Here is a 26,630-nt window from a genome sequence, read left to right as displayed (position 1 = left end):
GGGATTCCCAGGCCCACAAGAGAGTGGGTAAAAGCTGGGCTCTGAAGGAAGAGCATTTCACAAATAACTTTGTGAACGGGGCCTTCCCCTATAAGCCCCAGCACCTCTTCCTCTGACTCGGACTGGCCCCCTCCGCCTCCCTCACAGGAAGAGGCCAGCCTCTCTTACTCCTTTGTGGTTCCGTGGGCTTTACAACCCTAGGGTCACATTTTGGTCATTATTCTGTTACCCAACTTATCTCAGGATTCAAACACAGACACATGCATGGTTCACTTTTATAAGTTTCTTTTCAAAATAGATGTAAAGCAAAATAAAAAGGGAAAATTGTGGAGTGTTATTGTGATCAGCTACTGATATGTCACTTCCTGGCAACTCTTATGAGTAGTTACATGGGCCAACTTCTTGCCCTGTTTTATTTTATTCAGTGTTTTCAACAGCCCTTTAAGGAAGCTTCATCATCGCTCTTCGGTATGCTGTTTCATTCAACTGTGCTAAAACAACATCATAACTGAAAGGGTTTCCCCAGTGGCTCAGTGGTAAAAAAAAAAAAATTTTCCTGCAATGGAGGAGAGGCAAGCAGGAGATGCGGTTTAGACGAGGGTTCGACCCCTGGGTAGGGAAAACCCCTTGGAGGAGGAAATGGCAATCCACTCCAGTATTCTTGCCTGGGAAAATCCCAATCCATGGGGTCCCAAAACAGTTGGACATGACTGGCCAACTAAATTTGTCATCACTCCTGCTTTACTGATGATGAAACTAAGGCTCTGAGAGACTAAGCACTGTGTTCAAGGTTAGGAACATGGGAGGATCTGAAGACTCCCTCATGCTGAGGGCAAAGGGTCTAGTGCTCTGCCCACGCCTGACATCTACTGACGTCAAAAAAAGGATCCTTTTACTGAAAAGGCAACATGCTGAAAACAGTGGAGTCCCCAAGGGAGGTGCCGGCCTCACCATACCGGCACGACCTGGCCCACGTCCTGGGCACGTCCCCAAACACGCAATCCCTAACTCTCAGGGGCGCAAGGCGCACCCGAAGGGCCATGCACTGGTGGACGTCCCAACCTGGACCAAGGCCAGACCGAGGCCGGCAGTGGCCGCGGTACCCGGAGCCTCCGCCCCGGCCCCCACCTACCACAGGAGGCCTTTCCGAAGCGGTAGGGCGGAAAACTCACTCCCTCCTACGTCCTGTCCCACCGTCTCCGTCCCACCAGCCCCGGTTCAGTTCCGAGTCAGATTGAAACTGAGTCGCAGCGTGACCTGGGCAGCAGACTTCACAGCTTGACTCTCGGTTTCTGGCCTGTGGCTCCGAGATGAGGGTCTCCTGGAGTTGGGACGGATTAGTCAGCGAAGGCGCCCAGCCAGAGCCGGCTCCAAGAGCACGTTGGGCTCTGGTGCGGCGGCGACCTAGGGGTTGGAAAGGCGCCAGGGCCCCGCCCCTCTGCCCGCGCTCATTGCCTCCCGGGATCTCGCGCCCCCTCCTCCCTGCTCCAGCCCCGGGCTCCTCCCCTCGCCTCTCCAGCCCCGCCCGCTCCGCGGCTGCAGCGAGCTAGGCCAGCTGTCACCTCAGTGGGAGGGCCCGGGGGCGCGAGGGGCCGGGCCCAGCCTACTCGGCGCTGCCATTGGCCAGAGTAGGTGAGGCCTCCGCGGGGGGCGGGCCCGGAGAGGATGAATGAAGCAGGAGTGGGCGCCGAGCAGCAGCCAGAGCGTGGTGAGCAGCGTAGCGGCCCGGACCTCTGGACGGTAAGTGCGCGGGGCAGCGAGGGCCGCGGAGGTTCAGGGCGCCTTCATGGGCGCGCCGCCTAGGTGCGCCGGGCCGCGACCTGCTGACGTCAGGGGCGCGGCAGGTGCCCGCAGACACTGGGCGGGGGCTAGGGGATCGAGGTGGCGCCGGCGCTGGCGCGGGTGGAATGCCAGGCAGCGCGGGACGCTGGGCCCCGGCAGTGCTCCCCGCCGCCCGCCTATCCCTTGGGACCGGCTTCAAAACTGACCCCCTCTCGCTTCTAGTTCCCCGGGCAGGGCACCTCCGCGGAGGCGCGCGGAAGGGAAGGGGACGGGTGTTGGTTGGGGCTCGGGCGGGAATGGAGGGAGGGCCTGGGGTGGTTGCCGGGGCAGGTGGCCCGGCGCGCACGCAGCTCAGGCCACGCGGATCGCGCCAGTACAAACGCTCCTCTCGGAGCGGCTGGGCCCCCACCTGCGGCGGATGCCGCCACTGCTGAGTCAAGGAGGAAATCGTCATGAACAGAAGTTTCTCGCGGGTGGCCTCGCTTTGTTCGCGCCACCGCGCTCCAGACACCTCGTGGAGGGGAGCGCGGGTGGAGCCGGCTCCGCGGGCTTGGGCGGGGTAGGTGCGAGGGACTGGTCCCAGCCTGTGCGATGCCGGGCGCTCCGCTGTCCCCGCCCCGCCACGGCGAGGTCCCCCGAGCCCTGCACAGAGCCGGGGCTTGGGTACAGGGGTCTGGGAGCTGAGGGAGGATGGACGAGGGTACAGCCCATGCTCTGCGCCCAACGGGCAGCTTGGCCAGAGACCTGGAAACCATGGCAGAGGCTGGGATTCCAAGCCCGAGGAGCAAGCCTGGGCATTACCGAACCTGGTAGGGAGAACCCAGCCAGGTACTGGGGTCTGGCCTCCGGGGAAGAGGCCCGTGGTTCCCCCTCCCCTCCCGCCACGTGCCGGGCTGGGGGCTCCCTCTGCTGGGTCAGACTTCGTGTGGGGCCTGTTTCTCTCAGGACCACAGGAGCTTTCCACAGTGAAGTAACCAAGTTCCTAGTGACCGCTTTTCATGGTGCTTTTGGGAACTTGGGTTTGTTCTGTCTGATCAGAAACAGGTTCCAAGGAGGAGGTGGGTGAACCGTGATCACGGTGGTGCCATTTGGTTTTCTTTGTGTAGCCTGGAGCGTGTGGACTTCAGGGGAGACCCTGGGTTCAGCCAGGTCGGAGGAGCTCTAATACCAGCAGCAGTCTAACAGGCTGAGCTCTTGGGTCACTGAGCGCTTAGCACAGCAGGCCTTGTGCTGCAGGCTTTGAGTATCAACACATGGAAACCTCCCTCCACTCACATGGGAGCTACTGTTGCTCCCACTTCCCAGATGAGTAAACCCAGGCACTGAGCTGCAAGATGACTTGCCCAAAGTCACACTGGAGAATGTGGTAGAGAGGTTTGAGTCCATGTTTGTGTGATTCCAGACATTCTACAGCTCTGTACCTGGGGAAGAAGGAAACCCAGGAGAGCCAGGCCTGACAAAGGGCAAGGTCCCCAAAGGTGGGCAGCACCTTAGGGGACAGGAGAATTTGGCTGGACAGCCCAGGCCCATGGGGGCAGGGAGGAGGCTTCTCCAGGTGCTGCCGGAGGGCAGGGAGGGAGAGGCATCCTGGTGGGACCCCCACCTGCACCCTGACCATCTTGCATCAGGACTCATCCCTCGGTCCTGCTGGGCAGGGTTGGCAGCCACTGCCTGGACATTTTTCACAGGGCTGCTACCTACCCAAATGGCTATGACCTAACCCTGGTTCCCTGGGCATGGCCCCTGTGGCAGGTGTCCCAACCAAGTCCCTCCCCACTGCCATGGTGAGGCGGCTGGGAGATGCAAAGTCAGACAGGACAGCCGTGTGAGGGAGGTCTTGGGGCTGGTGTCTAGTCCTGGACTCCAGTCTGGTTTGAGTGCCCAACTCCCAAGGACTCAGCTTGGAGAGCCTGACCCTCGCTGGGTCGTGATGGACCTTGGACTGGCTGTGGCTTGGGCTCTGGGTTATGTCTGGCTTCCAAACAGTTAAGTTCTCCCCTGCTTGCTGCGAAATCCAAGTTAACTCCAGGGCTCAGCACTGTCTCCTCCATGCCCTCCATCTACTCGTCTCCATGAGTGCAAATCCAGCCCAGGTCAGCACTGCTAAGCTGTACAAATTCGCAGCTTCATACACTTTTGCTCTGGAGTGAGTTTCTGCTACTTGTCAATTTGAGCCTCCCCACAGGCTACGGGGAGGTGCTGGCACAGACCCAGGTGCTTGCCATCCTGATGGCACAGTAGGCCCAGTGGGGGGCCCAGAGGACTCGCCCTGGCCCAGTTCCCGCTTCCTCTATTGCTTCCTCTGACTGGAGTGTGGACAGAGACCATGAACATATTCCCCCCGCCATCCCGAGCCTTCTGCCTTCAGGCGCAGCAGAGAGCCCACTTCCCGCCTCGGAGGGGTGTATATGATAGTCATCGGGACACTCAGCCACTTTTGTTCCTGGACATTCAGCTGCTGTGTGGCCTTGGCATGGTCATGGTGAGCATGGGTGCCCACATCTGGGCAGGACCCCCGTCTTCACCATGGACAGGCCTGCTGGGACCCTGCCCCAAGACAAGGCCCACCAGCTTGGACCTCTGATGACCTGGGCTCACAGAGATTCAGTGGAGTCAGGTCCTGCTGTCGGGAAGGGGGGCCATCCTAGCTACGGACGCGCTGGATCCAGGATGTGTCTCCCATGGGCTAGTCATGGGGACCCTTCCTCTGCTGGCCCAGGTCAGCCCTCAGCCCGCTGATGTCCATGACGACCATAGCACAGCCCCCTTCCCACCAGAATTAGCCTCTTGGACCACATCTCTGGGGGCGGAGGACGCACTCACAAACCACGTGCCTCTTACAAAAACTGCTCAGTCACGTACAGCCAGTGAGGCTGCCTCAGGTCCAAGTACCAGGCTGGCCTGGCTCTGCTTGTCAGTGTCCAGAGTCACAGGCTCCCGGACTGTGGGCTACCAACATGTCCTCTCCTCCCATGTGGCCGGGAACCACATGAACATCCTCACCACGGGGCTGCCTTTCCCCAGTGGCTTTTTTACCCAGCAAGCCTTGGGGATACCTGAGGAATCCCCCCTCCACCCAGAAGACAGGGGTCTTGGGATCGCTGGGCTGAGGGTGGCGCTCCCTTCCCACCCGGGCTTGCTCAGGGCCCAACCTCTCGGCAGATGCATGGGGCTGGTACTTGGACCCATAGGCCCAAGAGGCCACCTGAGAGTGGCAGTGTCTGGCCTGTGCCAAGGCAGGCCCATCATGTGGACAGAACCTGCTCCCAGCACCCCCAGAGCCGTGAGAGCCTCTGCAGTTCTGTTCACCCAACCCTCCCACAGCCCGGGCTTGGGCTGTGGATTCAGGGTGGGAGCAGGAATGTCCACGCTGAGACAGCAGGACACTCCCTGCTGGACAGGTCCTCCCAGGTCTCCTTCAGACAGTCCTTCATTGTCGGCCTCCATGCAAAGCAGCCGGCTCCCTGCCCACTCACCTGTGTGTGGTCACCAGGTTTGCAAATTAGGGTGTGCCGATGCTGCGGTGGCTGCCCCAGGTCCAGCCACCCGGGAGTCTGCTCTGCAAATAGCTTTGAGATGTGAAAGTCCCTCCTCTTCCCCCACCCAGTCAGAGGAGGAGAGAGCAGGAGGAGTTTAGGAGGCGAGGGGAGAAGGCTGCCTGCAGAGCCCCCAGGGTCATGGGGAATGGAAGGAGCAGGGTGGGGAGGCCGGGAGACAGCCAACGGGGCAATGGTACAGGAGCTCCATGGGGCTGCTGTGTCGGTGTGGGGCAGTCACCGCTGTGTGGTCATGGCTGATGGCCTTGGAGCAGTCAGGTCAGGATGTCTGCTGGCTGGAGCATGAGGAGGAAGGAGAAATGAAACCTGCGATTCTTCCCTGGCTGCCAAGTTCTCAGTGGCATCAGGATGGAGCCTAGAAGCACCTCACACGTGTGGACAGGCCTCACCTGCCCACTCCAGCCTCAGGTCTCCCTGGGGCATTTGCTCCAGCTGCGGCCAGACTATCCCATGGGGAGCCAGTCTGAGGAGCCTCAGGGGCCCAGGCACCACCACCTGAGGCGTAACATATTACTCTGGGTAATCCTGCATCCTTCCTACCTGCTGGGCTTTGCAGACAGAGTTCAACTGGGAGTAGTAAATGCCTGGGGCAGGCCTGAGGAAGAAGTGGGCAGGGCCAAGGGCCAGGTAAATGTGAAAACCAACTGAGGTCAGTCCTTTACTGACGCCAGGATCTCAGTTCTATAGGCAGGGCCAACAAGTGAACACCAACGTGGAGCTGCAGGCAACTGTGAAAGATGCAGGAGATGGGGGAAGAAAGGAGCCAGGAGGTGGACCCCGGAGTACTTGGCACAGGCCTCGGTATGCAGCTATGTCCAAGGTGTTGAAGAACCTTATCTGCCTAGATAGCCATAACGTGACACACAAGTACTCATACACGCATGCACCTGAGTGCACTCTCCTCACTTGTCTCTCAGAAAGCCCCAGGTGCGGAGCTGATGGCTGGAGCCCCAGGGAGCATGTTGTTCTTGCTAATCCTCCTGCCTAATCCTTCGGGCTCTGACTCCCCCCAGGGAACAGGAAAGAGAGGCTCTGGCAAGAGAGGAGACGTCCCCCCCACCCATCCCTCCTCCTGCTTCCGACCTGCTGCTGCCTGGCCAAGAGCAAGCTGGGGTGGGACAAGGAGGCAAGGCGTGGGTGGGACAAGATTCCCCTGCAAGATCAGGTCCCCGGAGAGCTGTGTGCCTGCACGGCTGAGGATGACAGTCGCTCTCTTCCCTGCACATGGAGGGGATTCTCTGTGCATCTAGGGCCAGGAAGGGTGGTCAAAACCTTCATCAAGAGTTGTCCCCCCCAGCCTCGAGATCTTTCCATGAGAAACCAGGGCAGTAGGCAGCAGAGTGGGCCTGGCTGGGTGGTTAGCAAGGTGCCCCCAGGGCCGCCAGTCCCCTGCCTGAAACCCGCTTTGGGGTCACATGGCTGGAGTACTCTGGAGACTTTGTCCTGGGGCAGTGGTCCAGCACAGGGCTCAGAGGAGCCCTCCTGACTCGGGGGAGAGAGTTACATCTCTAACATGGGGGCGCCCATGGCAGGGATTTCACATGAGCAGGAGACAGCTCCATGTGCCAGACCCAGGGGACAGGCATGGATGAAGGTGGTGGCAGTGACCTGTCAGGTGCCCCTTCCCCGCAGCCGCACTCCCAGGCCTCTGTCAGCTCCAAGCCGTGAGTCTCTCGGCAGCCTGTGCTGTTTGGATTTGCAGCTGGGACAGTTTGCTACTGGTTCTTAAGTGGTGGCCTGGAGTGTGGGGGACTGTGAACTCTTGTGGATGGGATGGTGTCCTGGGGATCCCCACCCCAACTGCCCAGCACAGACCTTGCACAGCAGGTGTTGACTCAGGATTACCTGCTGCGTGAGTCGGGGTTCTCCGGAGAAGCCCAGATGATAGGAGACAGATCGCTACAAAAAGAGACTAATTAGAAGAGTTCAGCCCACATGATTTTGTAAGCCAAGACTCGGCAGAAATAAAGTCATGATTCCATCTGAAAGCCACAGTCTGGAGACCCAGAAAGAGCGATGAAGTGAAGTGAAGTGAAGGCAGGAAAATGCCCACGTCCCAGTTCAAAGGTGGCCCTGCCAGCCAGAGAAGGCAAGGGTCAGCCTTTCTGTTCTGTTCAGTCGTTCAACTCACTGGATGAGGCCCACTGTCCTGAATCTACTGATTCAGATGCTCACTGATTACAGAAATGCCCTCACAGCCACACCTGTAATGTTTGTCCAGTGTCTGGGGGGTGCGCCCCAGGACCCACCAGACTGACAGGTAGAATCTGCCATCACGCTGCTCTTGGCTCTGAGATCATGGACAAGGTGCCAGATTTAGTTGCAGGCTCAGCAGAAGGAGGGGTGGGGCGAGATGCCTGGAGTTAGATGGCTGCAGTCTCTCAGGTGAGGGTACCTTTGCCCTGGACCTGGGGTACTGGCCGGAGCAGGCCCGGCCCTCCTGTGGTTCAGTCTCCACCCATTGTCCCCTTCATGTCCCCCACCTCCCATCTCCTGCTTGAGTCTTCCTCTACCATCCAGCTGCAGTCACCCAGCCCCTCAACCATCAGCCAAGCCTGAAAGTTCAGGTTCCGGCAGAGACGCCACACGGTAGGTCAGGCCTCAGTGGCAGGTGGGAAGCAGATATGCTTTTCTGCTAAAACGATTTCCAAGTAGATGGAAACCTAGGCCACATGCACAGGGCCCAGGAGAGGAATCGGAGGGGTGGCCCAACATCCTCCCCGAGCCCTGTGGCATTGTCCAGTCCTCGGGGGACCCAGCTGGTCCCTAAGTGGTGCCGCCACTGGACTCTGCCACCCTGCCACCTGCTTTTTGGCCTGAGACAGAGAAATAAAAGACAATAGTCTTGGGGCTCAGCCTAGCTTTCAAGGGAGTTGGCCAACCTTATGGAGAACAGCTGTGAAGTCATCTTCTCCTAGCTGAGCTTCGAGTGGTCGGCGGAGGGGGGTGGGGGGCAGGGGTCACCTCTGACCATTGCAGAATCGGGTCCAGGAAGGAAATCTCCCTGAGTGGCCTGGGCTGCACCCCCAGGCCCTAGCAGTGTTGTCTCGAGGGAGCTGATGACCAGGAACCTGAGACAAAGGGGCTGGCCATGCCCACCGCCCCCCGCCCATACCCGAGTCTGTGTCCTGGACTCTCTGCGGTGCCTGAAACGCCCTTGTGCCAGTGCTGGCAGCTCCTGCAGGCCCGATTCTCAGCAAACCTGTGGGTGAGATCAAGTCCTTGAGCTGCGCACATAGCAAAGTGTCCTTTAAGCCCAGGGCAGGCATCCGCATGACCGTCTGTGTTCACTTCCGGAGCCGGCTCCTAACACCACACACACCCAGCACATGTCACCTGGGACCTTGGTACAAACTCAGGCATCTCCTCCTGAGGACCTGGGAACACTGGGCCCTCCTCAAGGCTGAGATCCCCGTGTCACGGGATCCACATGCCTGCCAACGGAGGGGATACCAGGCACCACTGGCTTCACATCATGGGTGTCTCTGTCTGCCCCCCCACCCCCCACACACAGACACCACAGCGCCTATGTCACCCAAGGGCCCACCCACCCGATTTCTGATCCAAACACCGCTGATGAGGGTGGATGTCTCCAACTGGCGCACAGCAGGCGGAGCAGACTCGGGGCTCAGTTACAGCTTGGGTGGATGCCGTCACAGGCTGCCTCAATGGAGGGGGTGGCGTCGAGGTCTGCACGCAGGCTTTTGTGTCCTGGCCATCACAGCCACTCCTGACAGACCTGGCCGGGAGGCACCAGGGCTGTGTAATTAGTGGTGCTGTGGTCCCGTTTACTTCTCAGGCCATACGGGTGGTGACCACTTCCGGTCACCTGGTTAAATGTCTAAAATGGGATTTTCCGTCTGCAAATTGAGGAGCAAGCGATATGCCTGATAGTAGACTGACTTCCTGTGTTTGTGTCAGAGACCAGAGCTGATGGCTCAGATCAATGTCATGCTGACCTGGAACTGTCTGTACCACCCACACTGGCCTTCCAGTCTTGTTAAATGGGTTCTGTTTTCAAATAGGAAGGACTCTATTTCTTAGTGACCATTGCTAGTCATGAAAGCTTAGCGGCCTGGCTGCCTCCTAAACCCTGCTGGGGCCTGATCCTTCCTGTCCTGGACCCTGCATTTCTCCTGCTGGGGAGTCAGCGGGAGAGTGAAACAAACTGGGGAAGGGGTAAACAAGTCTGCGATTTTGCAGTTCCTTGTGGGAACAGCCACCCACTGATGATAACTCCTTGGTCCGGTACTGCCCTCCATCCCCACAGGTGACTGGACCAAGCCTCTCCGAGCAGCCAATCCCCTCGGCCTGCTTGGGGCAACTCACTTTGGGTCTATCCCAGCCCAGGCTGGGGTCCAGGGCCCTGTTGATGATGTGCGTGCATTCATGTGTTTGAGCGTGAAAAGTGCAGACAGTGGTATGTGCTCAGGTGCACACACAGATGTGTTGTGTGTGTGTACCTACCTGTGTAGGCACATTGAGACAAAACACTGGAGGGACGAGCTGCACAGGACCAGCAGCACACGGTGGCCTCTGGGCAATGATGAGCCTGTTCTGTTTTTCTCTGAGTTTCTGCATCGGGAGAGTGTTGGAGCCACGGGCTGGGGGGTGGGAAAGGCAGAGCTGTCCTGTCCCAGGGCTCACGCTTGTCACCAGCCACGCTCTTCCACAGGGGCCTGGGCTCCATATGAACTGTGGACACAGCTGCTTCGGGAGCTGGTCTGTGGGTGCAGATATATTGATTTCTGTCCCCTAGGAGCCTTGACGATCCTTCCCCTTCTGCAGACACCTTCCTTGTAGCTTTCATGACTGAACCTGGCATGCCAGGGTGCATAGCTCTATAAATATAGCTCTGGGTGTCGTCACGGCCCCGGGAACGACTGAGGGGGAATTTTTTCTGTCCACACTCGGCCTCAAGATCTGGCTGCTGATTTCCTGGCAGTGCCAGTTTGCAAAATAAACAGTGGACTCTGTGGGTCGATGACACACAGTTGGTCACGGTTCTTTGAATGAAATGTCGGCAAGAACACCTGTGACTCCTGCACGTGGTCTCATCCTAACCAGCCCCAACTGGCTGTGTGACCTCAAGGAAATTGCTGACCTCTCTGGGTCCACTCCCCTTTCCTGGAAGATGGGCTGTGGCCAGGTGTGCACCAACGACAGGGACACAACCTGGGTGTGGAGCTCAGACACCAGAAAGTGGGATGTTGCCATTTCGTGTCCATGGCCTGGCCCCAAGGGAGGATGGAGAGGAGGCCAGGGTGAGGCTAAAATTAGCCAACATGGAGCCTCTAAGGAGCAGGCTGAGGTCTGTAGGAAAGACGGGGTGCACCAGCCTCAACGCACCTGCAAGGGGCTCATGGGAGGTGTTGCTCCCAGACCCCTCCCAATGCAGAACTGCCTCTTGGCCCGGGGTGTGGTCCCACCGCAGCCACTTCCCTAACCCTGGGCTGCTTCCCAGTTTGCAAGATTAACACAAGATAAGCCATTCTTTTGTTTAAAAACAGGCAGTCCTGGGAATTCCCTTGTGGTCCTGTGGTTGTTGGTGGTTTTGTTGCTATGTAATATCTGACTCTTCTGACCCCATGGACTATAGCTTTGCCAGGCTCTTCTGTCTGTGGGATTCTCCGGGCAAGAATACTGAAGTATTTCCATTTCCTCTGAGATTCCACACTACAGGGGGCCCAGGTTCAATCCCTGCTTGGGGAACTAAGATCCTGTAAACCAGGCAGCTCTCATGGCCAAAAACCAGCCCACGGACACCCCAAAGCTGCTGTTCCAAGGGCTGAAGGGTCTGTTTTTGGCCACTGTGGCTGAAAAGCTCTCTTTGCTCTTGAGCAGCAGGGCCCAGGCAAGGCGCAGCTCCCCTGAGGCACGCCTGGTGCCCCTCCCTGACCCCACAGCCTGAGAGTGTCAGTGGGAACAGCCCTCTGCCCTTACCACAGGGCCTACATCCTGTTCTGAGTGCCTTTGGCCTCCTGGAAGCCAGGACCCCTTGGGGGCTGCGTGAGGGTCCTATAACAGAGGACCACCAACCAGAGACTTAAAAGGACAGAACTTTGCTCCCCCAGGTCTGGAGGCCAGAGTCTGAGTGTGGGCAGGGCTGCCTTCCGTTGGAGGCTCCAGGGAGGGGCCTTCTCACCTCTTCCGGCTCCTGGTCCCCCCCACCCCCACTGGCGTCCTGGGCTTGTGGCTGCATCACTGTACCTCTGCCTCCTTGTCGATGGCGTCTCTCCTGAGGACACAGTCTCAGGATTTGGGGCCATCCCCAAACCAGGTTGTGCGTGCGTGCCCAGTTATGTGTGACTCTTTGTGACCTCAGGGACTGTAGCCCACCAGGCTCCTTTGCCCAGGGGATTTCCCAAGCAAAAATACTGAAGCGGGTTGCTGTGCCCTCCTCCAGGAGATCTTCCTGACCCAGGAATCAAACCTGTGTCTCCTGAATTACAGGCAGATTTCAGGATGGCCGCATCTCAAATCAAAGATCACGTCTGCAAAGATGCTTTTTCCAAATAAGGTCACACTCGGGGTTGAGGGGCGGGGGGGGGAACATTCCTTTTCTGGGGGACCACCATTCTCCCTCCCATGTCCCTGGCAGAGCAGCTCCATCACTAGATGCCTGAAAGACTCGGTCCACAGATCTGATCTGAGTCTGGGGCAGCCTTAGGCCTCCAGGCAGCGGCCCCTCCCTTGGCATTTTCATGGGTGGCAGGGGTGTAGGTACAAGTGAGGCAGGAAAATCAGCTTCTTTCCTCTTAAGATGCAGAGTGCTTGTTGCCGCCTGGGTTCCCAGGCAACCTTGGGGCAGACAGAGGGCCTGTTGACCTGGCATAGGGACCACCCTCTCTCAAAGTTTGGCAGTGTTGGGGTGCACAGGAGCCCCTGGGAGCCTCAAGATGCAGTGATTTCATGGCTCTGACTGAGCTCCTTTTGGTCAGGTGCCAGGGGTCAGAGTGAGGCCCAGAGATGGCAGGCTGGGAGTTTGCAGAAAGATGCAGTGTTGGCATGACCTCCCTTAAACTACCTGCGGGGCTGCAGACCTCGGTGGTTTCTGGGGCACCCGCCCTTATCCCTTGCTCACTTCCCACACTCTCCATACTCTGGTCTTGGATGGTTTTCCCTTTTGTGAGAGAGTGCAAAGCCAGCCGGGTGTGAGTTCAGAGTAGGGGGCAGTCAGCTGTCCCAGGCGGAACACACAGCTCAAGCTGGTGAGCCAAGGCCACGGGGAAGGTGCGGGTTGGGGAGACTCAGGTGTTCACACAGCATCCGACTCGGTCCTGCTGGGTCTCAGCTCTGCTCTCTGCTCTGTGGCCTTGTTCAGGCCAGGGGTGCCCTGAGTGTATGGGTCTGGATCCCAGGAGGGGGCTGGTCAGGGAGGCCACCCCCACCACGCTGGACACTGGGTAGGCAGAGTGCAAGGCCTGGGGGAGGGTTCTCCTGGAGCTGGAGACGCTAACCAACAATTCTTCCTGCAGATCGAACCAGCTGCTGGAATCCCGCGTGTCCGTTCCCATTGCTGTCACTGCCTCAGCGGAGATGCCCCAGCACTCGATGGGGGACAAGCCCTTCGTCTCGATGCCGCAGCTGGTCTTCCCCGGCCCACCCCCGGGCACCAACAGCGAGTGTGAACACACCCCCCCCAGCAAGCGGGTGTCCCTCAGTGCACCACTGAGCCAGCCGCTGTGCCAACCCGAGAAGTGTGGGCCCCAGGCGGCCCAGGAGGTGTGCTACGTGGCAGCTGGACAGCCGGGGGAGGCTTGCGGCTGGCGGGCCTTTGCCCCCGCGTGCCTGCAGGCCTTCAACACGCCTCGGGGCTTCCTGCTGTTCCTGTGCGTGGCCTCCTTCCTACAGGGCATGACAGTGAACGGCTTCATCAACACCGTCATCACATCCATCGAGCGGCGCTACGACCTTCACAGCTACCAGAGCGGCCTCATCGCCAGCTCCTACGACGTGGCTGCCTGCCTCTGCCTCACCTTCGTCAGCTACTTCGGAGGCCACGGCCACAAGCCCCGCTGGTTGGGCTGGGGCGTGCTGGTCATGGGCGCCGGCTCGCTGATCTTTGCGCTGCCACACTTCACTGCCGGCCGCTATGAGGTGCAGGTGGATGAGGTCGTGGGGACCTGCGGGGCCAACCGCAGCTCAACGTGCAGGGATGGCGCCTCCAGCCTGTCCAGCTACCGGCTGGTCTTCATGCTGGGCCAGTTCCTGCACGGCATGGGTGCCACACCTCTCTACACGCTGGGCGTCACCTACCTGGATGAGAACGTCAAGTCCAGCTACTCACCCGTCTACATCGGTGAGTGGGCGGGCGTGCTGGCAGTAAAGTCCACTGGGCGTCTGCTCGAAGCCCAGCCCCGTCCAAACCCCTTATGTGCATTTCCTCATTGGCCACATGTGGTCACACCTGGCCTCAGGGGCTCCTAGGTGAGGTGGCAGGTAAGCATGGGCCTGAATTTCACCTGACGCCTCAGGTGATGGAGGTGGTGCCGGCCGAGCTCAGCCTGATCCCCATACATCTTGCGAGTTCCAAAGTGCGTGGGCTCTGGTGGTCCAGTGGTTAGTACTCTGTACCTTCACTGCAGGGGACCCAGTTTTGATCCCTGTTTGGGAAACTAAGATCCCGTAAGTTGGACTCAGCTAGTGACCGGGCTACAGAGCTGGGCACTGCCATGCCTCCTGTGGGGGATGGCCTCAAGCCTCATGCTGCCCCCGAGACCCTCTTGTTTATTTGGGTGAGATTTCTGAGCTCTCAGCCTTAATGCCGCCTACTTCTCTGTGTCCATCCTACGTGGCCCACTCTTCCAGGGCAGGGCCGGGGTCAGTGGAGAGCCCTGCTCCAGCCTGGCCAGGCTCACTCACTGTCCCGCTTCCTACATCCACCATCATGTGGCAGTTGCCGTTCTGAGGACTGGGGTGGGGGGGCATTTGGGACCCAGGTGAGCCCACAGCCCCGCACAGGTGCCACCCTCAACTTGCAAAATGAGGGTCTTGGGATCTTTTGAGGGAGAAAAAGTCCAGGGGGTGTCTGTGAGGCTTTGAGAGGAATGTTTTAAAATCACCTTGAAAGGTTGACACTGGCCAATATCAGACACAGTGGAGACTGTACAAGGAACACTCGAGTTAAAGGGGTTCCCGCCTAGGGCTGGGGTAGAGGGCAGCGATGCAGGGGCTTCTCCCAGGTGGGCAAGTGGGGCGGTGGGTCCTGACGGTTCTGCTCCTTTCCAGCCACCTTCTACACCGCGGCCATCCTCGGCCCCGCAGCGGGTTACCTGGTGGGCGGCGCCCTGCTGAACATTTACACCGATATCAGCCAACAGTGAGTGACCTGGGCCCTACGGCTGTGATCTAGTCCACAGGGAAAGCGCTGCTGTTGGTGCAGGGGGATGGTGGCCCTGCTCTGATGGACCAGGGAGTCTGGGGGCCACTTGGAGAGTGTGGCCTGGGGGAGGGGACAGTGTAGATGGACGGCCTCCCAGAGCTGGGAGAGACCAGCCGCAACTGCTCCCATGCTCTTTGCTGAGGCCAGGGCATCAGCCACGGCCCCTCTGCACTGCTTCGGGAGGGGGATGTGCCTTGCCCTGCTCTTGCTGGGAGAGCCTGGCCCCCCACCAGCCCCCAGTCCCCATGGCCTTGTCGGGAGGCAGCCTGGCAGGCCCCAGAGGAAGGGATGGACCTGAGCAGGCTGCACAGCATCTGCCAGCTGGTTACCATGGTGCATCCCCACCCTACATCTTTCCTGCTGCCCTCGTCCACTGCTGGTCCAGACCTGGGGTGGGGGGAGGCATCAGGGCAGAGCCTTTGGCCTCTGCCTCTTGCTGACCAGCAGACAGAAGGGTGCCTGGTGTGTGTGCTCTGGGTGCTGTGAGCACAACACCGACCCCAAGCATCTCTTGCCACAGGACGGAGCTGACCACCGAGAGCCCACTGTGGGTGGGCGCCTGGTGGGTCGGCTTCCTGGGTGCCGGGGCCGCTGCCTTCCTCATCGCGATCCCCATCCTTGGCTACCCACGGCAGCTGCCAGGTGGGTGCTTCCTGCCCCAGGTGAGTGGGAGACAGGACACCCTGTGCCCTGCTCCCCCTCCTCCCTTCATCCCCTGGGTGATGCCGCCTTCCTGCAGGGTGGCCTGACCCATGTGCTCCCTCTACGCCTGCCACCTCTACCCGCTCAGGGACCCAAGGGAGAGGCTTGTTTCAAGGGGGAGGTGCGCCCGTTTCAATTCCTTCCCTCTGGAGAAGGAGAGCCTGCAGACTCTCTCCCACCCCCTTTCTCTGCCAGTCTGTCACCTCAGTGCATCTACTGTCTGTCCAGGAGCCTTGTCCACCAGCTGGTCCCACACCCAGGAGAAGCGCTGGGGCCTTTGGTCTCTGCCATTCACCAATACCCATCCTTTCAGGCTCCCAGCGCTATGTGGTCATGAGAGCATCTGAAACATACCAGCTGAAGGACAGTAGCCACGAGGTGACCAGCAACCCTGACTTCGGGAAAACCATCAGAGACCTGCCTCTGTAAGGACCTTGGGGGCCTCTCGTCTGTGCCTGTGTGTCCTGCAGACCCTTTAGGGTCCTCCACATGCTGGGTCTTCACCCTCAGCTAGGAGAGGCCTGTGACCCCTCCAGGGCCACGTGGGAAGCCCACACCCCCTATACATCCTGTGACCCAGCAACCTTCAGGTCTTGGCTCCAAAACTTGGGCAAAGAGATTAAGAAGCAGCAGACAGAACCTCCTGGCATGGGGCCACCGAGGGCCAGTTCTGACACCCCACAGTGCCTGCCCCCCACTGCCCAGGCCTGTGGACCCAGGGACCCGCACACAGGGGCCTGTTCATACTCCCGCATGGCAGGTTCTGGGGGCCGTGCCTGGCACCTCCTCATGGTCACTAAGTGAACCCCTGATGCTAGGGTGAGTTGCCCTGCAGACAATGAGCCCACAGTCCTCAGGGAAGCTACTGACCCCCCCACCCCAGGAGTCACCCCTCCACCTGTCCTCTGATCGTTTCACTGGGAGTCACCTTCATGTGCCCTCGGGGCTCCGTGGAAGGAACCATCCAGCCTCTACCTCCTCTTGGGCAGTGATGTCCTGTTTATGTCACGTGTGACCCGGCCTCATTTGCTGACGTCACCGTGTCGGGACAGAGCCAAGGCTGCTGGGATCTCAGAGGGACCATGTTGGGAGGGGGCTCCTGGTGGGCCAGGGCCCCTCATCACGGCATTCTGTGAGGGGCTCTCCTAGGCAGGGGAAGGAGGCCCTCAAATCACCTGCCTGAGTTCAGCCTCACTGAGTGCCCACCTGCCCCACAGCTTCCTGAGCCCATAAATGTCCCCCTGGGGGGTGGGTGCTGTCAGTGGTGGGAATGAGCCCCTGATGTCTGTCTTCAACACAGGGAGGATGACATGGGGTCATGGAAGCCCTGGGCTTCTTGCTGCCTGGTTAGACCCCCCAGAAGAGCCACCCACCCAGGAGTTGCCCCTGAGACTGGCAGAGCTGGCCCAGGGCTGCCCTGGCTGGGGACACGCTTGTCCTGTCTCCCAACAGCACAGTGGAGCTGGGTGCAGGGCCACCCACTCCCTCAGAGCAACGCCAGCACCAAGGGTGTTAACAGCCTGGTCCCCATAGCCCCAGGGACAAAGTGCAGAGATAAGGAGATTTCTGCTCAGGCTTGGCTCCCTGAACTGGCTGTTGCTGATAAAAGGAATCCAGGAACATGGCCCACTGTCAAGGTCGTGACTAGTTCTCTGAGCCAAAGTTCAATACAAGAATTTCAGTTGAGGAACCTACAGACAGGGATTAAGAAATGAGGAAGTTCACATATTTCTGGGACAAGTCACCTGGCCTGAGCCTTGCTGAGCATCCCCATAGCCTGAGCAGGTCTGGGCAGGTCCGGGAAGGGACTAGCCGCACCCAGGGCTTCCCCACTGCCACACACACAAACACACACACACACACACAGGCACACATACAGACACACATACACACATAGGCACACACGCACGCACACAGGCACACACACACATGTACACAGGCACACGCACACACACAGGCTAGTCCCAGACAGCCTTACCAAGACGGCATTTCCTCTGCATCTTATTTCCTCCATGTACGTGGGACTCAGACTGTTGACCAGAAAGAAGCCTGGTCATAAGTCCTCTAGTCTGGAAGTCAGTTCTAAAATGGAATCAGGTCCCTGTTTGCATCAGGAGGGGGACAGAGGCTGCTCTGAGGTTAACCTGAGCAGCTGCGGGGTTGGGGTGACTTCATTAGTGTCGATCCCCTCCCCCGGGGGTTATGGCCTCACTGCAAGCTCCTACTAGTCAGGATCCAATTTAACGCTGGCCTGTGTCCTCCAAATGAAGAGCGTTTTGGTGTCAGGGTGTCAGCACTGCTTTGACAGATGCGCTGACGGCTGGGATGGGCAGGGTTTCCCTCCTGGGAGGGTCACACTCATGTCTGAGGGACTGGTTCTCCGGGCGGGTCTCCCTCCTAGGAGTGTGACCCACAGTGTCTCAGGGTGTGGGACTTTCCTCCTGGGAGGGTGACCCACAATGTCTGAGGGGCTGGCTCTGCAGGCAGGAGGCTTATGAGGCCTCAGCTGCAGACACAGAGAATATGAGCAAAGACAGCCGTCCTCAGCCGCTGTGACAGGCTCTGTCAACACATTTGTCACCAGACTTTGCCTGCTCGTGGGCACCTGAGAACACCCATGGCTCCAAAAGAAACTGCCCCCAGCCCACATCGCTTTCTCAAGCCCCTGGTGTTACCCCACTAGCCACTGTCCCCCAAGTGCCCACAGAGAGGAGTTGAGAGCCAATCAAGCCCACCAGGGGCTCCTTGGAGGGGTCTCTGGCTCCAAACCTCAGGTCTTCCCATCACCCCCTTTCACTGGTGGTGCTTGAGTCAGCCCCCCTGCAGGCCCTGATCCCCTCTCCTGGTGGCCACCCAGTCCTGGATGATGACAGCTGCCTGTCCCCTCCCTCTGCTCCTGTCCCAGACCCCTCTGCTGGTCCTCCCAGCTGCCCCCGGGGCTGATTCAGTAGCATCACGATCCCTCGGGGTCTCTCCCAACACTGGAGCCAGACTCTGTGACCCCCGCCTTTCCCAGCAAGCCACGGGCTCCAGATCCCGGCACCAGTGCTTACCTGCCCCACGCATGGTTTCTCTGGGGGTAAATGTGGGATGTCCCCTGCTCTCCTGCACCCCACCCACTCCTCCCTCAGAACCAGGGCTCTTTGTGTTCAGGTGGGAAGGGCTCTGTCTCTGGCCCACTCTGACCCTCGGTCTCTTCTGTCTGGTCTCCATTCCCCTCCCCTGCAGCTCCATTTGGCTCCTCCTGAAGAACCCCACGTTCATCCTGCTCTGCCTGGCCGGGGCCACCGAGGCCACGCTCATCGCCGGCATGTCCACATTCGGGCCCAAGTTCCTCGAGTCGCAGTTCAGCCTCAGCGCCTCGGAAGCTGCCACCTTGTTTGGTGAGAACACTCCTTGAGTCTTAGGGGAACGGGTCCTCTGCTTTTTCATCAGTTTTCAGAGGGGCCTTTGATAATCTCTTCTAGAAAACCCCAGGCAGTGCCACCCACACAGGCCACACATCCTGGTTGCGTGATCCTGCCCAGGCAGGGGCCCAGAGCAGGCATCCAGGCTCCTACAGGAGAGCTCTGATCACACTTACAAAGCCCCACTCCCAGATGGGGAGAAAGGTCCTTCCTGGAGGCTGACCAGTCTCTCTGTGGGGCCTGGGGAGCCTGGGCCTTTGTGTCCCTGGTCGTGGTGGAAGGGGTTTGGGTGGCAGATACCACTAGACTCCCTTGGGCCTGGCCATCCCTGGGAGCCAGGCGATCAGTGTCCTGGGATCTCCCTGAGTCTGGAGCCCTGGGCCAGCTTGGCTGAAGGCATACTGTGGCCAGAGGTGGTTGGCCTTCCCAGGAGAGTGAGGGTCCTCCTCAGGACCCTCCTCCCAGCCCTGTTCACGGCGTAGCCCTGTGTTTGGGGGCAACCATGGCCTCACAGAGAGCATGCCGGGCATGAGGTATGTGGGGTCCATCCTGGCCAGGCCCCACCCACAGGGCTCCCTTCCCTGCATAGGTGGATGTCAGATTGGGGCCCTACCCCCCAACTAGTGCCCCTAGACATCCCTCCTTGCTGGCCTCATGGCTGAGCCCGTCTGCCCATATCCCCACCCAAACAACTGTCTCCCCTTCCCCAAAGCAGCCGATAATCCCTTCTTAGAACAGCATATCCCTAGGGTCCCCAGAGCTGGTCTCAATCTGGGGAGAGGGGCTCACTGAGCCCAGGGACTTTGAGGTCTCCTCCACCCCCTCCCCTCTGCACCCCGTCTCTGGGTGACCTGGAAGCCACATGCAGATGAAGCCATGCATGCCATGTGCTCGGTCACCTCAGTTGTGTCCCCCTCTCTGTGACCCTATGGACTGCAGCCCACCAGGCTCCCAGGGATTGAACCCAGGTCTCCCACATTGCCGGCGGATTCTTTACCATCTGAGCCACCAGGGAAGCCCTACTTCATACCAAATGGCAGCAGCCACCAGCTTCTCCAAATACTTGTGGTCAGACTCTGACTGCATGGGCCCAGTAGTGTGTTTGTCCTGTGGCCTCCCCAGCGGGTGGGGCTGGGGGCCAGTGACCTGTCCTCTTCCCTGTCCTGTTCTTCCCCTGCCTCCCTGGGCCTCTGAGTGGCTGACCTGGTGGCCTCCCCAGGCCACAGGGTCCCTGAGAGCAGTGGTCAGGGCCCCCATGTGAGGCGCAGAGCCCAGCGCTGCCATGAGAATGGGGCCCCATGACTGTGCACCTCCATCTCCCCATCTGTAAAGTGGAGATGAGACCCAGCTGGCCCCACCCCCAAGGCCCCCAGGATGGCCCTGAACCCTTCCCTCTCCTCAGGGTACCTGGTGGTGCCAGCAGGAGGTGGAGGCACATTCCTGGGTGGATTCTTTGTGAACAAGTTCAAGCTCCGAGGCTCCAGCATCATCAAGTTCTGCCTGCTCTGCACCCTGATCAGCCTGCTGGCCTCCTTCATCTTCCTCATGCACTGCCCCGGGGTGCCCATGGCAGGCGTGACCACTGGCTACAATGGGAGGTAAGGGCCAGGCAGCACCGGGGTGAGGGGAGACCCCTGCGTGTGCTGGGGGGGGACCAGGGGTCCCTGGAATGGAGGTGGGGTCTGGCACTTGGGGTGCAGCCTCTGGAGGTGGTTATAACAGCAAGGGGACTTCCCAGGTGGCGCTAGTGGTAAAGAATCCACCCGCCAATGTAGGAGACATAAGAGATATGGGTTTGATCCCTGGGTCATGAAAATTCCCCTGGAGAAGGGAATGGCAACCCTCTCTAGTATTCTTGCCTGGAGGATCCCTCAGACAGAGGAGCCTGGCGAGCTATGGTCCATGGGGTTGCAAAGAGTTGGACATGACTGAAGTGACTTAGCAAATACACAAGCGTAACAGCAAGGATGATGACCTCAATGGGGCCCGGTGGCCGGTCCCTGAGCCTCTGTCTATAAAATGGGACAGTGGCAGCCCCAGCTGTGGAGCACTCTCAGCAAGTTCAGAACCCCTCAGATGTGGGCCGGTGAGGACCAGACCCCAGACTGGCCTCCACCCCACCGTCCCTGTCTTCTGCCCGCAGCCTCCTGCCTGAAGGCCACCTGGAGCTGATGGCTGCCTGCAACCTTCACTGCGGCTGCCAGCCGGAGCATTACAGCCCCGTGTGCGGCTCCGACGGCCTCATGTACTACTCGCCGTGCTATGCGGGTTGCTTGGAGGTGGCCATGCCCGGCCCGGGCGGCCAGAAGGTAAGAGTGGCCCCTGAACACGTGGTCGGCGCCCGGTCGCGGGGCGGGGGTTGGGGCCCTGCCGCTTCCTCCTGTAATCAGCGCTGTTGTTGCGCTCCTCAGGTGTACCGAGACTGTAGCTGTGTCCCTCAGAATTTTTCCTCTGGTTTTGGCCATGCTACCGCAGGGAAATGCACTTCAACTTGTCAGAGAAAGCCCCTCCTTCTGGTTTTCATATTCGTTGTAATTGTCTTTACCTTCCTCAGCAGCATTCCTGCACTAACAGCAACTTTACGGTAAGCCCGGGGTGGGGTTCGCTCTGGTCCAGAACCTTCCCTTTGCAGCTAAGCTGGAGCTCTGAGGATCCCTGAAGGGTGTGTGCCGGGCCCCGAAGAGCTCTGGCAGGAAAGAGCTGACTGCCTCTTGTGGTGCTCGCCACCAGGGAGGCAGTGATGCAGCCCGGGGCTCGGCCAGGACCCAGAGCCGCCTTGGGGGTGTTATGTGTCAGGCAACCAAGCTTCCCCAGGCATTGACTGGTATTGGTTTTCCATTGCAGGTGCGTCTGTGATCAGCAGAGATCCTTTGCACTGGGAATCCAGTGGATCGTGGTTAGAACTCTAGGTACTGTGCTGTGTAAGGAAGCCAAGCACAATTGTGTGGTGTGTTCATACTGCACAAGAACCCAGCCAGGCTGACGAGCCTCCCAGCAGGAGGCTATGTCGCCCCAGGGAAGGATGCTATTCCCTAACAGTCCACTAGAGGGACCCCTGGCCATTTATTTGCCCTGAGGGTGCCTTTGTTCAGTCACTTAATTTTGTCAGACTCTTTGCAACCTCGTGGACTGCAGCACGCCAGGCTTCCCTGTCCTTCACTATCCCCCAGAGTTTGCCCAAACTCATGTCCATTGAGTGGGTGATGCCATCCAACCATCTCTTCCTCCAATGCCCTCTTCTCCTCCTGCCCTCAATCTTTCCTAGCATCAGGGTGTTTTCTAAACAGCCCAGAGTGTGCCCTTTCCTCAGTAACACACAGGCTCTACCAGAGCCAAAGATCATGGGGCATCTTGGTTGCAGAGGCAAATCCCCAGAGAAAGGAGCACTTAAGTTCCCTTTGCACCCCCTGAGAACACCTTCCTGAGGGTCCATGTTGTGTGGGTCACTGGCACTGTACCCCCGCCCCTGCTCCCCGGATGTGTCCAGTCCCTGAGTGTACCTCTCTTCACAGGCAGCATCCCGGGGCCCATTGCCTTTGGCTGGGTGATCGACAAGGCCTGTCTGCTCTGGCAAGACCAGTGTGGCCAGCAGGGCTCCTGCTTTGTGTACCAGAATTCGGCCATGAGCTGGTACCTGCTCATCGCAGGGCTGGGGTACAAGGTGAGCAGGGCAACGTCCCTCCAGGAGTGCTTTGGGGGAGGGGTGGGAGCCCTAGAGCCCACTCCAAAGAGCCAAGAGTCTTCTCCCATTAGTCAGGGGGTCTGGGCAGCCCCTGGGTTCTTCCAACAGCTTCATCCCCCACTGGAAGGGGTGCCCTGGGTATCACCCCTGCATCTGGTTGTCAGAAGGGGATCCTTCCCTGTTCTGAGCGGTCACTATTGGGTCATGATGACTTGATGCCAGTGGAGGCAATGGCAGGACAGCAAGTCCAGGGCTTATGTCCAGGCCACCCCCATCCCCCTGCCCTCTAGAGCCCTCACCACCCCCCACCCACCTACCCCACCCACCGTGACTTGCCCTGGGGCTCTGGTCAGCTGAGGCTTTGAAGAAATCAAAAACCACTCCCCTGAGCAAAAGCCAGGTAGGCCTGCCCACTTTGGGCTGGTGGGCTGGGAGGGTCCACAAGCTGAGTTTCTCCCTCTGCCTCTCTGGTGGGCCTTGAGTTAACGTCCCACTTTTCAGCCTGACCCTCTGCTTTCAACTCTTAAAAGAACCTTTCTGCTGTATCTCTCCATACAAGATCTGCAGGGAGAAACTTAGTATTTTTATTTTGAATTTACCCCCATTAGAGGAAAAGATGCAAGACTTCCCAAATAAAGCAGAAGCCTAGGGCCAGTCTATAAGAATGTCTTGGTTTTCTTCTTCGGGTGGAGGGTAGACTCGGGACGTCGTACTGGCAGAACCGCCTCTTTGGGGAGAGCCACAAAGACAGGATTCTCAGCCACCTTTGGGTTTATCTCCCCGAAGATTAGCTTAAAAATAGCCACGTGTGAGAAGGGATTTGTGGGGCCCGGACAAGTGGGTCAATTCAAAGAGTCGTGCCTACACAGGGAGCTGGCCCTTGCTTTCCTTTTTCCCTGTGTTGTGTGATCCCTCAGCCAGAGCAGCTGGCTGGTACCTGGACCACTGTCTGCCCAGATAGCACCCCCACAACCTCGGCACTGGGGTTGGATCGGCTCCCAAAGTCAGTGCTAATTTTAGTGGGGACGGGGGAGTGGCCAGGTGCTCCCATTGGGTCACAAGGTCACTAGAGGAAATAGCCTCTTGTCACTGCAGTTTCAGGTCCATCCACCCAGGCAGTGCCCCTGTGAAAACCCAGCTTTCACACCTTAAACACACATACACAGACAGAGGCCAGCATGCCTGCCCATAGTGTTGTCTTCCCGATGGCCTGTGACTCCAGCATCAGCAGTGGGTGATCTGGGCAGTGCCTGCAGTGAAGTGACCACCAACACTGACCACCTCTTTCTTAGGTTCAGGGGCAGCTATGACAAAACACCCCACACTGGGGCTTAGACAGAAATTAATTCTTTCCTGTTCTGGAAGGCAAGTGTCCAAAATCAAGGTGTCTGTAGTGTTTCTGAGGGGTTCTGTCAGCTGTCTCCCCCTCCCTCCTTCCCCTTCCCAGTGGCTCCTCCACCCTTGGGTCTCCTAGGCTTCTGGGGGCAGCACCCCATCTCTACCTCCATCTTGGCTGCTCCCTGAGTGTCTGTGTCAGCCCCCCTTCTCTATGCAGACACCAGTCACTGGACCTCATGCAGAATGACTGCAACACCCCTAACTTAATTTTGCCCACAAAGATCCTATTTTCAGATCGAGTCCTGCTCACAGGTTCTGGGAGTCAGGACATATCTTTTGGGGTACACTGTTCAGCCCACAGCAAGCACTCCCCACTTCCCCAATGCCCTTGTTTTCAAGTCAAATTTAATTTTTCATTCCCCCACTAAAAGTACTGGTATCCAAGCTGGGCCTGGCTGTGCAGGACAGATGGGTCCTCTGGCCAGAGCATGACCTGGCTCTCCAGGATGCTGTGAGGAACCCAGGGCCAGGCCAGGGGCTCAGAAGCGGGAGCACCGGGGACCTCTGGGCGGGCAGCTTGGCCAAGGTCCAGTGGCTCCTTTCTCCCCAGGTCCTGGGCTCCATCTTCTTCGCCATTGCCTACTTTCTGTACAAGAGCCCATTGGGGTCTTCTGATGGCCTGGAGGCTTCTCTGCCCAGCCAGTCCTCAGCCTCTGACAACCCCTCAGACCTTCAGGAAGCCCCCTCAGCTCTCCGTATCCAGAGTAACATCTGATGGCCCACCTGCCCATCCAGAGGCACAAACTTGCCATGCAGCACTTCCTAGAAACACTGTCTCATTGCTCCCCAGAAGCGGGGACCCCTCCCCAATTGAACCCCAGCATTGAAGACCTTGCAAAAATCTGCCGGTGCATCTTGGGGGACTGAGCTGATGACCACGTGTCGAAGCCTCAAGGGCACCTAGGAGGAAGAATGCAAGATGCATCCAAGTGGAAGCCACTGACCCAGCCCCTCTGGACCTCACCAGACGGATCAGGGTGACCAGCTCTTGGCTTGGAAGGAGCAGCCGGCTTCCCAGCCAGATGAAGTACCATCTCCCTTTGGTCCCTCACTCTCCACTCTTTCTTCGCCAGATGGCGTCCTCGGGAGCCTCAGGGTCCCTTGGAAACATGAACAGCTGTGCTTGTAAAGCCACCTGCGCCCTCCTATGTGACTGCGTCTGTCATTGCACAGAATGCGAAACCACCTGTGGACTCCAGGGAGCTGCTCCTGTGTCCCCTCTTCTCTCCTTCCAGTGGCAGATGCCTGGAATGAGTGGTGCCCAGTGGAGACGCTGAGCTCCCATCACGGTCTTAGATGTCTGGGGCTCCTCACAGTACTCACGCTGATGCTGGCCCAGTTGAGGCCACTGGAGAAAGGGACAGGGATCCTGCACTATGGACAAGCTGGTGCCTTGGAGCTCCTGGGTGGGTCCATGGCATTTTTCAGGCAGCCTGCCTTGATGTCCCACATTTCTCCTGATAAAGAGGAGACCCAGGGGCTGTGTCCTGGGGAACTTCTCCTTCATGTGTTGTTGTAAACCTGCTGTCATCTCCTGTCCTCGGGCTCACAACCCCACAGTGGGACAGGAGCAACCTAAGAATGTAGCTAAGGACCCATATTCTGTATAAGCACTTATTTATAGAATTTGTTTTTACCTGACCGTGTGCTGAGCACTTGAGAATTCTACCCGGAGGGCACTGGGACTTGGGTGGAATGTTTATTGTCCATGTCCTCTGTTAAAACTGTATGTGTATAAATATATTTTAATATTTAAAGCATATGTTCCTGCCCAGTGTATTTTATTACCATAAATCTGCAAAGTTCAGCAGTTTTGCAAATTGTCTGAGTGGGCTTTTGTGAGTTCATGTCCTTATGGGCTGCCCTGGGGCGAGCCGTCACTTGATTGAGGTCCCTCCCACCGCTCCAAGTGGTGACTCCTTCCCCGTGTGACCTGAGTCCCCTCCCTTCAGGGTCCAGCACCCAAGTTGGGGACAGGGGGCTTGGCCCTCAGCCAGGGTCCTGCTTCCCACCACTCTCATGAAGCAGTGGGATTCGATTGGGGTGACTGGATACCGTGGCCGGCACTTGTGTGTGTGGACACGCGTATGCACACCTGTCAGACCCAGCCCAGGGTTACTCTTTCCCTAAATGCCCAAATGTGTTGGAGCAGTGACCAGGATGGGCTGTGACCCTGTCTGCTTCATCTCCTGAAGGTGAGAGGTGGCAATCACCATTCTCACTGGATGCTTCTTGGAAGAGGCAGAACAGGAGGCATCTGGTTCCCGGCTCTGCCCGTCCCGGTGCCTGCGGCTGGTGCTCTGGTGTCTCATTACACAGGGCACATCAGCCCCTCTGCCTCCTCTGGGGATCCATCAATGTGGATGGAATCACTGGTTGAATCTGGGGGTGGGGAGTCCTCAGGCGCCAGCTCTGGGTATGAGCTATGAGCTGGCCCTCAGCCCCTTTTTGCCCAGCTGGGAGCCCAGAGGATCTGCAGTTGCAACCATGGGCCCCAGAGGGCAGCACAGATGCGTCCTGGGCCGCAGGCTTCCCGGAACCCAGTCTCTCTGGCCCACTTGCCCTACTGGACCCCAGTCCTGTCCCCCGCTGGTAGCCCCTCCCCCCAAAATTCAGGGGGAAACCAAATGGGGTCTCTCCCTTCCACTCCCCTGGGAGAGGTGTCTGAGACATGAGGTGGATGCCCATCTTCTTGGAATCCTGATCCTCCATTTGCT

At 58.7% G+C, this 26,630-nt stretch overlaps 1 protein-coding gene across 1 annotated transcript; it reads left to right on the top strand.

Annotated features, from left to right (window-relative positions):
- The first annotated feature begins 1,561 nt into the window (after positions 1-1,561).
- On the top strand, positions 1,562-25,673 carry SLCO4A1 (solute carrier organic anion transporter family member 4A1). Its single transcript, XM_043480152.1, has 12 exons — positions 1,562-1,740; positions 12,818-13,641; positions 14,571-14,661; positions 15,245-15,366; positions 15,740-15,851; positions 18,655-18,809; positions 20,236-20,431; positions 20,977-21,142; positions 21,245-21,417; positions 21,678-21,742; positions 22,346-22,494; positions 24,464-25,673. The coding sequence occupies exons 1-12, from the start codon at positions 1,670-1,672 to the stop codon at positions 24,626-24,628; spliced, it is 2,289 nt and encodes a 762-aa protein (XP_043336087.1). The 5' UTR covers positions 1,562-1,669; the 3' UTR covers positions 24,629-25,673.
- Positions 25,674-26,630: the final 957 nt, after the last annotated feature.

Source organism: Cervus canadensis, chromosome 10 (assembly GCF_019320065.1).
Source record: "Cervus canadensis isolate Bull #8, Minnesota chromosome 10, ASM1932006v1, whole genome shotgun sequence".
Lineage (NCBI taxonomy): Eukaryota > Metazoa > Chordata > Mammalia > Artiodactyla > Cervidae > Cervus > Cervus canadensis.
The sequence above is the reverse complement of the archived record's forward strand: the minus strand, read 5'-3'. Positions and strand labels throughout refer to the sequence as shown.

What these genes read in the sequence shown, in the direction of transcription:
- SLCO4A1 (XM_043480152.1), top strand. Translation starts at nt 1,670, where the DNA reads ATGAAGCAGGAGTGGGCGCCGAGCAGCAGCCAGAGCGTGGTGAGCAGC. An exon ending in GCGGCCCGGACCTCTGGACG is followed by an intron (nt 1,741 to 12,817) that starts GTAAGTGCGCGG and finishes TTCTTCCTGCAG; the next exon opens with ATCGAACCAGCTGCTGGAAT. An exon ending in GATCGTGGTTAGAACTCTAG is followed by an intron (nt 21,743 to 22,345) that starts GTACTGTGCTGT and finishes CTCTCTTCACAG; the next exon opens with GCAGCATCCCGGGGCCCATT.